Source organism: Bacillus rossius, chromosome 6 (assembly GCF_032445375.1).
Source record: "Bacillus rossius redtenbacheri isolate Brsri chromosome 6, Brsri_v3, whole genome shotgun sequence".
In the NCBI taxonomy this organism is placed as follows: domain Eukaryota; kingdom Metazoa; phylum Arthropoda; class Insecta; order Phasmatodea; family Bacillidae; genus Bacillus; species Bacillus rossius.
The window spans coordinates 51,228,743-51,243,326 of record NC_086334.1 but is presented as its reverse complement, the minus strand read 5'-3'; the positions used below and the strand labels follow the sequence as shown (position 1 = coordinate 51,243,326).

At 36.0% G+C, this 14,584-nt stretch overlaps 1 protein-coding gene across 1 annotated transcript in view; it reads left to right on the top strand.

Moving 5' to 3' along the window:
* LOC134533174 (cubilin) overlaps positions 1-14,584 on the top strand; it is a 343,648-nt gene that overhangs the window by 289,496 nt on the left and 39,568 nt on the right. The window contains exons 59-62 of the mRNA XM_063370538.1: positions 6,854-7,080; positions 8,143-8,345; positions 10,425-10,587; positions 13,866-14,098. Coding sequence (XP_063226608.1) covers positions 6,854-7,080; positions 8,143-8,345; positions 10,425-10,587; positions 13,866-14,098 — 826 coding nt within the window. The remainder of the gene's footprint in view (positions 1-6,853; positions 7,081-8,142; positions 8,346-10,424; positions 10,588-13,865; positions 14,099-14,584) is intronic.

Sequence of the window (14,584 nt, the reverse complement as noted above, 5' to 3'; positions counted from 1 at the left end):
TTTTGAGTAGGGCGATCTTAACCTTATCTGGGCCCTCATCCTGGCCCGTTGCGATTAAATAATTTTCAAAATCTCCTTCAAACACTTCCCAGTCTTTTCGGGCCGTGGGACTCTCCAAGTCGACAGAGTCAGGGAGCTTTACAAGATTGAGGCCTGCCATGGCACAAACAGAAAAAAACTATACGATTCAGTCTGTCAACAACATTGTTCGATATTCACTATTAACCACCGACGTCCGACAAACACGTGTCGACAAACAAACGCACACCTACAGGTTATATCACCTATAGCACACAAATCCAACGAACATGGACGAACTGAAATATGAAAGCAATTCCACACGACTGCGCCATGTTTTACTTGAGATCATAGGTTTTAAGTTGTAGATAAGCAAGTGCATGTAGTTAGCACTTAATATTCTTTATTGTCCGTTCACCGTGGTACATATACAGGCGCCATAACCGGAACTGACATTCACCTGTTATCAGTGATGCCAACCATCACGAGCAAGGCAGATGTACAACAGTGGGTAAGCGTGAGTTTGTACGTTATATTTACATTGGTGCCACTTTGAAAGAAAATGCCATGATGACCTGGCTGAGAACTGTCTCAGTGTGTAACATTGCCAACATAGCTGCAAGACTGATGTTCCTTTACTGATACCTGTCCTCACGCTGCATAGTCCAACCAATTGAAAACTGTAAAAAAGCTATTCATGGACTGGTTTCTCCTTAAGGCATGTCACCTGCTTTCCGACACATGCACTCACGCAAGTGAATTTAAATTAACTCCTGAAGTGCATGTTTGTCACTATTTATTCAACAAACCACTCTGGCATTCTCTGCTTTAAAAACTGTAAAACACCCAATGGTCAGGACAGAACCCACAGTTGCTAGGACAAGGGTAATGAGTCAACCTCATCCTGACATTTAGTTAGTATGTCCGTGCTATTAGGTCCTTGGTCCAAACTGCGAACTGATCACCTGCAAAACCTTTCAGTATTCAAAAGTGTAGTACTCTTGAATTAAGTATGAGACTTCTTTTCCTATGTTTACTTTTCAAGACTAACAAACTATCCCAGGGTTAATATGCTTGACAGACATTCTTCACATGTTTCTTCAAATTTAATTTTTTTATTTTATTTCTAGTTTATTTTGTTCCTACATATTATTATACTTCTGGTTAGAATATTTGTAATTCCAAATATGTTCTTTTCAGTTATATACTATTCCAAAGTACATACATCTAAGAATATTCTGCAATTGTATGCAATGTGAGCAAATGTATCTAAGATAAGGAAAGTTGCTGGCCATATCACGAGAGCCAAGCCACAGAGCTCCCAACCTAGCGTGCTCCAGTAAAAGGACAAGATAAATTGGAATATTTTCCTATCAGAGACGTAAAATAGTGGCTTTTCTGATTGTTGGCGGGACTGGCCATAGCAGGTAGAGATTACAACAAACCTTCAGAAAATATGGCCATGTTATCAAATAGCGTGATCACCTCACAACAAAGACTTACAGGGACATAAAAACAATATACCGAAAAACTACATTTAAAATTGCACCGGTTACAAACACCTAGAGCTGGCAAGGAACATAGTCAGACTGGTAACAAGGAATTAAGAATATACAGTGATCTTGTTAAGGGACAGCATTCTAATTCCTATTTCTTGTGATAACTTATCAAAGATTTCAATATTCAAAGAAGAAGACAAAATCCAGCCTTTCTGATTTATTTTTAAAAATCTTTACCCTGCATGACTCAAACATTATGCTTTACTTAATGTTGTGAAGTAAAGAGGCCCAATTTTAATAACTGGCTTATGTAAATAGCACATAAGAAACCCAAATGCCTACAACATTACATTGATTACCCAACGTCAATTAACATTGTAACATTGCATGACCCTGCCCTCCCCATCTTTTGCAAGTATTTATTAAAATAATAAAAATTATGTTTTCTCAGTACTGCAGTAGATTAGCTGATTATATACTGCAAGGTCATAGTGACCTAGTTTTTCATATTTTCATAGTGACCTAGTTTTTCATATTTTTGTTTTATTATTTGCAATTTTGTGTAATTAATTTTAATGTTCAAGTATTTTATTTGGAAAAGCCCCTTGACTATAATTTTATTGGCTTTCACTTTGCTGGCTTGGGTATTATTTGTGTAAGTGTGAGTTTCAGTATTTTATTGCATTGAAATGTTTTATTTTAATAATAATTTTGCATATGTGTTTTGTAATGGTTTAAAACCGTGAGTAATGTCTTGAAAGAAGGACAAATGTGCGGTGACACAGTGGCTTTGAAATGATAGATGGTAATTTATTGCATCCTGTGTAAGAGAGAGACAGACATTCACAGTGACTAGGGAATCCTAGAATTCTGTATTCAATTAAAAAGAGACAAAAGTTGTCAAAGAAAGACAGAGACATGTCACAGCAAGGGGAAGCCTTAAAAGAGGTGATTTACTGATTCATAATGGGAAGCCTTAAAAGAGGGGAGTTACTGATTCATAATAGTAATAATAAGTGTTGTAGCCAATAGTATGGCAGTATTTTGGGAAAGTCCCCAGCTAACAGATTAGTGTTTAATGCATGTGCAAGGAACAGATGTCGTCTTAGTTTGGCACAATCGTGACTTTTTACAACATGTTATACCTTATAGATGAAGAGATTACCAATTTTTGAGTGCCATTAGGCATGTGACTATGTAGAATACACTTCCTTAAACAAGGTAAACTTAATGCCCCTACAAGGAAGGCACATATGCCAGGAATTGCAGATTTAAACCTAGCCTTAAATTAGTACAGGAGGTTAAAATAAACTACATTGATATGGCATTGACGTACCAGGAAAGTTCATCACACGTAAACAACTATCAATATTACGTCAAGCACCACCCATCGACAAGAAAACTTTCCTGGTCGATATGCACAAATTTAAGATGAAAAATAAAATAACCAAACAAGCAACATGACTAGCAATGCCTTTGGCAATGTGTATTACGGACAAACAAACGGAAAAAAGTTCAACCTTACAACACAACAAACATTGGGCAAGAAACGCCTTAATTGAGCCATGAGGATAAAACACCGGACAAAAGTGGTCAAATAGCAAAGTTTACAAATCAATCAAAGAAAATCACATTTTAACCGAAAGGGCGTTCAGATGGACACTATCCAAAAATAATTTAGATAAAGGGGCAAAATGTTGACGGCGTGTTCAAAGCTAACACTACATGATGTACGCCATTCTCGTACTAACCACCGACATTAGCCAGCACTTGAGAAATTAACTGAGACAACACTGAGTGTTGCTTGCTTGAATGCTGGCCGAAGGTCTCCCTAGACTAACACAAAACGAAACGACCCAGCCGCGTCTTGCGCAAGGGGAGGTAGGGTAACAGCATCTTATGAGAAGGAGGAATGCACCAAAGAATGTCTTGTCGGGGCAGACATCACCAAGGCCAGCATGCGCAGTTTGAAATCGCCGAGCCAGCTCCTCTGCCACCAGCTCAAAACCATTTCCTGTAATAAAAAAAAACTGAAACTTGCTTGTCATCATAACTATCTCAAAACTCATAATGCTCTCATCCATTAACTGTTTGAATTTTTATTTTTTATATGTGGTTCTGAGGTGTATGATTTATTGCAACAGTATCCAACCTCTACATCCATTCTAAATAGTTGACATTTTATCTTACCTTTTATTTATTTGTGAAAGTGAACATAACACAGACTACTGGGCCCAAAGCAAGCTTAGTACTATTTTAACAGCGCTGCTTTCAAGTTTAACGAATGTAATTTTCTGGTAGTGTTTTACAAAATAAATAGGAGTATTATATATATTTGAATTTTTAGTTCTATGAATTTAATAAATGATAAAAAAATATTGGTTTGTTTAAGTAGATATATATACACACACACATATTATATATATGTGTATATATGTGTGTGTGTGTGTCTATAAAACTTTGCAGTTGTTCGTATTTACAGTAAACATTGAATATCCTGTCACATGCAGACATATCTGAAATACTTGATAGTACAGAATGTTCAGAAAATTTAATTTAATTTAATTTAAATGGTGGCAGAGAATGTCAGAACATGCTATATTTGTTAAGAAACTAATGCACATAAAGGAACTGTACAAATTATAATGTGTCAACATTATCTCACAAATTTGAATATCTCGTGTATCTAGGCACCACTCTAGTACCTGAGAGAAACCACGATTGCAGTGCCGTGCTCCGTAGAAAGCAGGAGGATGAGAGGGGTGCAGAGTTTAGAGTTATTTGTTTGCGATACATTGCAGAACAAGGTTAAAAACACTTTAGAGAACCATTGAGGTGTGTTTAACAGCCAAAACAGCCACGTGCAGTGTGGATAATCTGTATGTGATTCACATCACTCCGACCAACAGTAGATTTAGGTAAGTGTGTGAGCACAATGGATTGATTGGCCCACAGTTTCCATTCCCCACGACTCAACGGTAATGCCTACCTCCACTTTCTTCTACACAACCTGCTAGAGCTATTTGAAGATATGCCGCTAGTTTTGAGGGACATGAGGTTTCTGCACCAATGCCCCAGCCCACTAAACACGAGCTGTGATGGAATCTCAGCGATGCATGTTTAGGGCGAGGTGCCTGGTGGTCTGGTAGCGTGGCCCCCTCGATCACCGGACCTAACACCTGGGTTTCTCCTTGTGGGCCCACATTGAAAGCCACAAAACTATGTGATACGTGATGAGACGGTTGTCCAATACAACAATACGTGACGGTGGCTTGTGAACATCTGCATGATGCACCACAATTGTTTACAAGAATGCATGAAAATGTAAATGCCTGCATTGTGGTTGGGGCTGGGAGAGGGGGATAAGAACGTGTGAAGGTAAGACACATATGACATTAGGATTAGGAAAACTACTACTCACGCCTGTAACTTGGCAGTGTTGCGTTTCCGGACATTTGTTTCATAACCAAAACCTCTTGTTTGATCATTCCCTGCCACCCATTAAATTTTCACCCAGCAATTTCTGAACTTACTGTACATTTTTTTGACTTTTCAAAGTCCTATAAACATTTAGAATATCGTTCATAAAAGCCACTTTAAAATTAACTGCTCTGTACCAACAAAATTCACCAGGTTGACACTCAGTGTCAGTCACACAAATACCTGTGTACTTATTTGCGAGAATTGCTTTTTCACCATGCCTTGTTGCGGAACACTATCTGCATTCTCTAGAGTGTCTACTGACCGTGAAATTGGGAAATTAGAGGGTTTCAGGAATTATACATGAGTTTCACAATCCAGGGAAAAAAAGGGAATTGTAAAGGATTTTAGCCTATTGTCCAAAAAATGTTTTCTTTTCTATTGTGATTTCCAATGTGTTTTCACATTTAAATCTTTCTCAGTAATACAGAAGTCTTCGCACTGACCAATGAGAATTTTGTCAGTTGCTCTATCAGAAGTCTTACTGCGCTGATAATATTTAGCCTCTAAAGCATATCTCACTGTACTTTGGGTCAGGAACATGAAGAGTTTAAGAAGAGTTTGTTGGCGATACTGTTTTTTCTCTTGCGTGCTATGTTTTTCATCTCGTAAGTCGTTTCAAGTAATTCACTCTGTTATTTACCTAATCATTACTTGGTATTTACTACTTATGTTTTTCTGAAGGATGCATTCTTTTATTTAGTGTGTGTGTTGGAGCAGTGAATACCATCATTATTACTTATTGATTTCTTTTACACTCGCACCTGGAAGTAACGATGTTCAATTTGCGTGGTTTTAAATTAAAAACGCCAAAAATTTGAAGTAACGACAGCATGATTTGAGGCAGCGCGGTCATAGATTCGAAGTGGCTTTTTTTTATTTACATAAACTTTTATTTCCATGCGCCCACAATTGAAACGGTACTCGTGTAGGATTAAATTCAATGTACGAATCAATAATGTGATGAATCAACAAACAATATTTTACTCTTTCCTTAATAACTATTTGCCTCCTTCATTATCATTGCATATTTACTTTAGCTTATTTAATAAATTTCAGTGGTTCATATTACATAGAAATATATCTGATGCCTGAGTATTCAGCCAGTGTTTATATTATGTAATTCTGCATCTCAAGATCAGCTTTTGAGGAAAACCACAAGCTTTCAGGGTTATTTTACCTTGTGCTACCATGAAGCGCTAGTGGCAAATCATGGCAGACAGGTATTTAGTAAACAACAGTCGGAGGTTTTACGTTAACAGGTTAAAGTATCTAATTATAGAAAATGTTAAGTTTATGCTCTATTAAAACTTATTAGAACTTAAATATTTATCCTACATGAATAACATTATTATGTTGTTAGCACCAGGAATGTTCTGCCCAAGCCCTACTATGTAAAAAAATGAGGAGCATGAGCTATTTTAAAGTGTATTTTAAATTAAGGATGTTAAATCTCAACATTTTATTTAAATGTACTTTAAATTTATTTAGACATAATGTAAATTGATTTTAATGGGAGTAGTGCTTGGTAAAAAAAAATTGTTACTACTGACAATTTTTCAATAAACCACTTTCATTTAAAGTATGTGTATGTTTGCATGCATATATATGTGGATTTTGTTCAACAAGCATTATTTGTTGGTAAATCTTCTCAATCTCTTTGCAAGATAAAAATAAATTGGTTGAAACTTTTAAATCACTACAGTTCATTTTTCTGTTATGTGACCAAAGTGCAAAATTTTTGTATGGGAATCTTTCCAGAAGTGTACAGGAATTTTGCTAGCTCAATTTTTCTAGACACCCTGTCTCGAGCATTATGCTATCGTTTAGGATATTTTCTTCGATTTCGGTTTCAGGTTTTCAAAATTCAAGCTGGAATATCACAGCCAGTGTATGTATGATTGGGTCGAGTCATTCAACGATAAAGTGATCAACTCCAGCAAGACAAATGGACGTTACTGTGGAGACTTGACGTCGACTCTTCCGGTGGTTCGCTCATCAAGAAGATACCTGACGCTTCAGATGGTCACAGATGGTTCCATGCAGGACGAAGGCATCACTGCAGCTGTGTCATTTACCAAAGGTTCGTGTGGACTGTGGGGAAGAATATTCACTGGGAGGTCTATGTCTTGGTGAACCTTTGCTTTTTTATTTATTTTGTAGGTTTCATTGATGTGCCCTAATATATCTCGATTAAATAATGATAATGGTCATAAAAGTATTAAATATATGATTTTTCTCAACTTACCAAGCAATGGTTAAACGGACATGCACTCAGGAGTAATTGGCTGAATCCAAGTCGTCCATCCTGATTTCCATCACAGTTTCCCAAAATCACTCCAGGCTAGTGCTGAGACTGTTCTCAACCCTGTTACTGTTTTCAGTTCAATGCCATTACTGAAAACTGTCTATAAAAACCTCTTCCCTTGTAATAATATATTTAAAAGTAATAAAAAGTTTATTGTTTTACTTAAACTCTAAATGATATCCCATATACTTTTATAAAAAAAACACAATTTTTTTTCCTAAATGGCTAAGATGTTATAAAAATTTCACGTAATTTTAAACAGAACCTTGAATATTTCAACTTTTTATATTATGCTTGCAAACCAGGAGTTTGTGATAGGGTAATCTATAGATGTAGTAGCGACTACAATAGTGTGCCGTTTCATTCAGTAGGGAACCTTAAAATTTACTTTTCGTATTCCATTAAAAAAATTTATTACTATTTATATTTATTGTTAAAATGATTTAGTGGCAAAATTGTTAGGTCTTTTGGTCTTCCACATAAAGAGACACTTAAGTAGCAGTAATTTAAGTGTGGCTGGTTACTCTTCAAAGTGGTTGGCATAGCCCAAGTGCATATTTGTAGTGAAGAGGTTCAGAACTCATTCTAATTAGTATCAGCTCTTACCACGAGTCTTTATCCATGTGTAAATAACCATGAGTCATTTAGTCATTTATTAATAATTATTAAAAACAATTACTTGTGCCATAAACCATTGACATCTGGTATGCAGCGAGGTGGCATGGTGGTGAGACATTGAACTCACATTTAAGAGGTTGGGTTCAAAACCTCACTGTCATTCAAAAAAAAAAAGTCCTCTGTTTGTGTCCATTAATAAAAAGTGTTGTATGATTCCAGTCTGTGGTGGGAACTTTAACCTAACCCGCCAAGGCATGACAATACGCTACCCAAGTTCTGGATTTTACAACTCATTTGAAGACTGCGTCTGGACCCTCATGGCACCTGTGGGACAAGTAATTGAAATTACTGTGGTGGCGATGAACGTAGCGCAGTGCTCAAGTAGCCAAGGGAATTCAACGTGTAGTTGTGACTTCGTTGAGGTTTGTAAATGCTCCCAAATCTTTCCCTGTGCTGTACTATTTATTTTAGTTTATTGTTTGTGGGGCCAAGCATAATGAATACAAACCTGTAGCAATCATCATTTTGGAATTTTTTAATAACAAGGTTTGAACTAACCACACTAATTCAAAAAAATTTTAATCACAGAATTTCATGCTGTTTCTAAGGATTATAAGACATTAAAATTTTTTTTTTCTCGTAATATTACAGACATACATAATGCAGTAATGCATCATTGATCCAGCATGTTTGGGACCATGGCCAAGCCAAGTTGGCCAGATTATCAAATGTCAACATAGCTTTAATGGGAATACAAAAAAAAAAATATTCTGTATAATTGTATTTAAAATAAGTTGCAATAAGCATTGGTCTTCTTAAAAAAAAATCATTATGGAAATGTAAATGTTAAAGATAACCAGCTATAAAACAGGAAATAAACCAGCTATAAAACACTGAAATGAAAACCAACAGTAACTGTAAAGTGTGAGCTAACTAAAAGCGCTAGCAGCGCAGTACTACGATGTGGCGGCCAAGGAGACTGGCGGAATCCACCTGAAGATAACTGAAGGCTAGCGGCTCCATCAGTGCCGGATTGCAGAATGTGCCGAGCCATAGAGTACCAGATTAAAAACCTTTCACTTTACTCTGATATTTGTATATTTACTGATCAACTATAGTTTCAGTGTACCTATAAAACTTTCCTGTAATTTTAAAAACCTTTTTAAGTATGTTAGCTTTTTTATTTTTATCATACCTACACTGTTAGTTTACTCCTGTGGTGTAGTATATGTAAACATATATATATGTTATATATTGTAACCCACCATTTTTGAAGGAATACCATTTTATTTTTTGATACAGATAGAACAGGGTACAATCCCAAGACTGTGGTACTGAGATCAGACAAAAAACAGTTGGATTCAAAAATGGCCATTCGCAAAACTTGGCTGCTGGAGGTTCAATTCAATACGAATTAACATTTACTCTTTTACTATTAGGATTCAATCGTAAATCACATACGGGCTTATGATTTGGTAAATAAAACTAACTCGTGCCCTCCACAGTCTGATACAATTTCCTGGGGTCAGCGTTTACGCTTCAGGCACCAGAACTGAATCAATACCATACAGTGCAGTGGCCCCTCGAAGGTCGGACACGTCAGTACGCCTTCGAGACAGTATCGAGACTTCTCTTTTTCCCTCTGCACATTGCCTCTCGGGGGGGCCTGGTCAGTCACCCCGTAGCTCTCGTGGTTCACAATATAAAACCTTTGAAGTCTAATTGGTGTTTTATAGAGAGAATGTTTCGAGATGGGCTCAATCAGTTGTCCTGTTCTTTGTGCTAACCACAGGAGATCTCAGATGGTGAACATGTCAAAGCGCAATGAGAAATCAAGTGTCTCGTTGTTTCCTCACCAAAGTATTTAATATATCTAGCAGGGGAGCCATAAATTACAAGAATTGTCTCGTGTGACATGCAGCAGACACTGAAATTCTAAAAATTTTGATTTTATTATTTCTATTCATGTAAATTATTCAACCATATAAAACACATTTTAGTGATTATATTGATATGTGCTCTTATATACATAGGTATGTATTATAGTAGTACATCTAGTTCATTAATATATGATTGTCTGTTGTTGAGGTGTGAACCTGTTTTCTTAGTTTTAGCATACATTTCTATGCTTTGTTTTTAATGCTTTCACTGAATATGCTGCATTTGTCATTGCAGTTTGGAAACCACATACATATGTCAATTTTTTAATATCAACATATGAAAATCATCAAACATTTCCTGCACCAGATACAGTAAACCTGTATGAGAATAACTATTCATTTTTGTTCTAAGACTTCCAACCAAAACAGTATAAAAATTTTCCTTGCGACAGTTGGTTTTTTGATGTGATTTTTCAACCTCGTGAAAACAAATAAATTTTAAATATTATATAAAAGTAACAGAAATTGCTCAGCTATGACAAAAAACACATACCTATATAAATATTTTTAATGTGAAAAATAATTTTGGCCAACTTAACACTGTAAATGTTTCTTTTATAGTTTAGAGATGGAATTAACCAGTTTGCTGATGTGATTGGACGCTTCTGTGGCACGTCTCCTCCTAGATTAATGACAACTTCATCAAACAGACTGTGGATACAATTCACCTCAGATGGCGAGGACAATATGTCTGGCTTCGAGGTTCGTGTGCGCAGCATCGCATGTGAGTAAACAGAGCAATTGTTTTCACGTACCTAAACTTAAATGAATATTAGTTTTATTGTGGTGTCGTACGTGTATTTGGTGGTTAAGTAATGGTTGTGTTATGTACTATGGTGGCCTATTATGTGGGAAGATGCAACAGATTAACCAGCAAAAAGGTTTTAACAGCAGATCACTTGCCTCCTGCCATGACGATCCAGGTTCGGTGTGTGGTGGGGTGAAACCAGGGTTTTTCGCAAGAGGGAATCATGTCAGATGTTGCATTGAGCTGGTGAGGTTTCTTAGGGTACGCCCATTTCTATCACCTGTGCATCCCATCAGTGCTCTGTATCATTGGTTTGGCCCTAATGCATATTATAGTGATGAGTCTCTATTAATTAATGTCTTGCATGAAAAAAGATCTGGCAGTTTGCACCATCCAGTGTTTACTCTTATGTGAAATAAACTGGCAAGGAACTGTAATACTCATTGTGTAAGTCTGTACTAACTTTGTCTTGTACCTGCATGCAATCAATCAATGAATGAATGAATTAATTAATTATGAAATGTACACATGAAACTGATAAACCATGCCACCACATTGAATTCAGTACATCATAAAAAGAAGGAAAACTATTCAATAACCTACCACAGAATCTTAAAAGAAATACAAAATTTTCAACACTTCAGACAAGGTGTTTTTAACTTCCTATTGCAAAAATGTTACTACTACATAGCAGAACATCTAAATTTGACAACTTAACTTCTCACCTTTCTTTTCAATACAATTTTAGTGTTCGCAAGATTAAGTAATTAGCATATATCTTGTACAATCTTTATCTCATCTGTATTACAGTTTTACCTTTATATGTGTGTATTGAAATCTGTTTTTTTTTTAAACAACATATACTTATATCGGTATTACTGTTTTACAACCATCTCTGCATATTTGTATGTATCTACTTTATTTTTATGGGCTGTATTTATACATGTATTACTGTTTTTTTTTTGTCTGTACTTCTTGTAGTCTCATAGCATTGGTAAAAACAGTTCAATGATCAAATGGACAAATAAATAACCATAACATCTGGTCAACATGGAAGTCATGAGAGTCAGTGGGGAGTGTGAGAGTGAAGCATTGACGAGAAGGGGAGCCACTCAAACCTCACCAGCTCAATGCACCACTTGCAAACAATCTGGAGCAGACCCTGCTGGTAATCAAGCCTGGATCATGTTGTTGGGATGCGAGTGGACTTATGACACCAAAGAATTGAGCGGCCCACCCATCCTTAGTAAAAACATAAATCATTAGAATTTAATGCTGTCGTTACTTCAAATCATGCTGTCGTTACTTCAAATTATTGGTGTTTTTAATTTAAAACTGCACAAATTGAACAGTGTTACTTCCAGGTGCGAGTGTAAAAGAAATCAATAAGCAATAATGATGGTATTCACTGCTCCAACACACACACTAAATAAAAGAATGCATCCTTCAGAAAATCATAAGTAGTAAATACCAAGTAATGATTAGGTAAATAACAGAGTGAATTACTTGAAACGACTTACGAGATGAAAAACAGAGCACGCAAGAGAAAAAACAGTATCGCCAACAAACTCTTCTTAAACTCTTCATGTTCCTGACCCAAAGTACAGTGAGACATGCTTTAGAGGCTAAATATTATCAGCGCAGTAAGACTTCTGATAGAGCAACTGACAAAATTCTCATTGGTCAGTGCGAAGACTTCTGTATTACTGAGAAAGATTTAAATGTGAAAATGGCTAAAATTGTGTTTTGGGAATATATATACCTGAAACTTCATTCCTAAGCCATAAGCGTACTGGTCTCCTCTCAAATCTCATGGTTACCGTATGCACGATGAGAAAACTCTGTGCCAGGTGATAACGTGCTAGAAGCACCAGCAGGTAATCACACCATATTCACTGAGAATGTTATTTGCCCGAGTGGATCAGGTTTATGTTATTTTTGTACTTGGTATACTATAAAATCAACAAAGACATTGTAAAAATTCAGAGTTGCAGTTTTCAAGGACTCCTACCCATTTCCCCAGGGGTTTTTTATTTTAACCGATTTGTAAAAATATTTCTTAAAATTTTTAGCTTTCCATAAATAAAATTAGCTATATTTTTTTGTAACAGCATAAGATTTCACCGACATTTCAGTTGAAGTGGCAGTCACCATTATTAGGGTAGTAGTTACCTACTGAGGTTCTTGGAAATTTTCCTGTCTAAGGCATGTTGAAGACTGCAAAGTTTACCAAAATGTCGGTGAAAACTTTGCCTTCGATGCCACTACAACCCAGAAGCCAAGCAACTCCAGACAATGGCCGCGAAAGCCTGCAATATTTATGAGAATAACAGGTTCTGCCGAAATATTAATTTAACTCTTATTTAAATTTACATGAAATATATCAATATGCCATTAATACATGTTTAAATTAATTTCTATTTTGTATAAATCTCTCAAGTAGAGCCAAGAATCTAATAATCATCTACCATGCTGCTCATTATATATTACCATATTAATAGGTTGCATCGAACAAGTGAAAGTGGCAAGCAGCTACAGAAAATGTATCAGACAGCATGGTTGCACAACACTGTCAGACAAATCAGACAGATCAGACAGATTAGACAGACGCTACCGCATGAAAGTGGCAGGGACTTAACGTAACTTTTCTCATTAGTTCTTTCATCTCCAATGTCAAGCAACCTTAGTGCCATGTTGACATAATATTATAAATCATTCTAAGCAGGCTGGCCTACCATATTTTTATTAATGTTTTTGTTTTATATTTTTAGTGTTTTATGCATTAAACTATTTTCTCGTTATACTTTTGATACCTGAATGGATTAGTATGCATTGGGGTTGCAGAACAAACATGAGAAAATGGGGTTTCAGGGATGGATAGCAAAATATTATATATGGTTTTAATGAAATTTGTTTCTTAAGAAAATTACATTTTTGGTATTGTAAAGTATACTAGAAACGTACTTAACATACCTAACTCATTTACTACTGTATTGTATTGTAAACTAGAATCATATAACCATTCTGTTGTATAATGCAATACCATATTTTATTTTTTTGTCACAATGTAAACTATTAATACAACCTTTAAGTTTATTTTATTTTTTAGCATCTTTTTTTCTGTATCATTATTTACTAAATTTGGATTGACTGTATCCTAAAACGGATAAGCAGGATATGAATAGATTGTAGATATTTGAAAAAAAAATTACTATATATTTTGCAGTTGTTTAACACGCTCTTATTTTTTACAGCAATATGTGGTGTTCCGAGACTTAACGTAACCAGTTCGTTGCAGTTGTTGACTTCGCCAAACTACCCGGCTAATTATCCTATCAATATACGGTGCAGCTGGCTGCTTTACACAGACTCGTCAGGCGGATTCTGGCATAGCTTCAGTAACATTCACATCACATTTATGGAGCTGGACTTGGAGAGCGGCGGGGCTGACTGTAGGAATGATCGGCTCGAAGTGACGGATGTTCAGGTGAATTCTTTGTTTTAGCCCTCGTTCAGTCATTTGGTTTTCATTATTGTAATTCATCACTTTTTCTCAAAGCAAGTTAGCAGCATCTTCAAGAAGCAGTAAATAACTTGCTAATATTTTTGCTGGGGGACCAACAGTTTTGATGTTGACCGTGTATATGAGCCACTCTGCGGCAGTGAGTGGTTCAAATAAGTGAAAGGCCAGCATTTTGCTTGTAACTGCACAGCAATCACGAAAGTCGCACTGTCACCATCATTGTCGTCGTAAACCATACACCATGAAACTTGTTTGCCAGAGCTGATCAGAATTATAACTTGACAGTCTTTAGTTGCTGTAATGGTAATAACTCTCAGACTTACGACAGGTGTGCTGTCAGAATAAGTGAAACTGCTTTATGCTCTTAAAAATATATCTCTACAATCGTTGGTAACAATGAACACTATTTTAAATCACTTTTTACTTAACTACATTTTTAATATAGTTTTT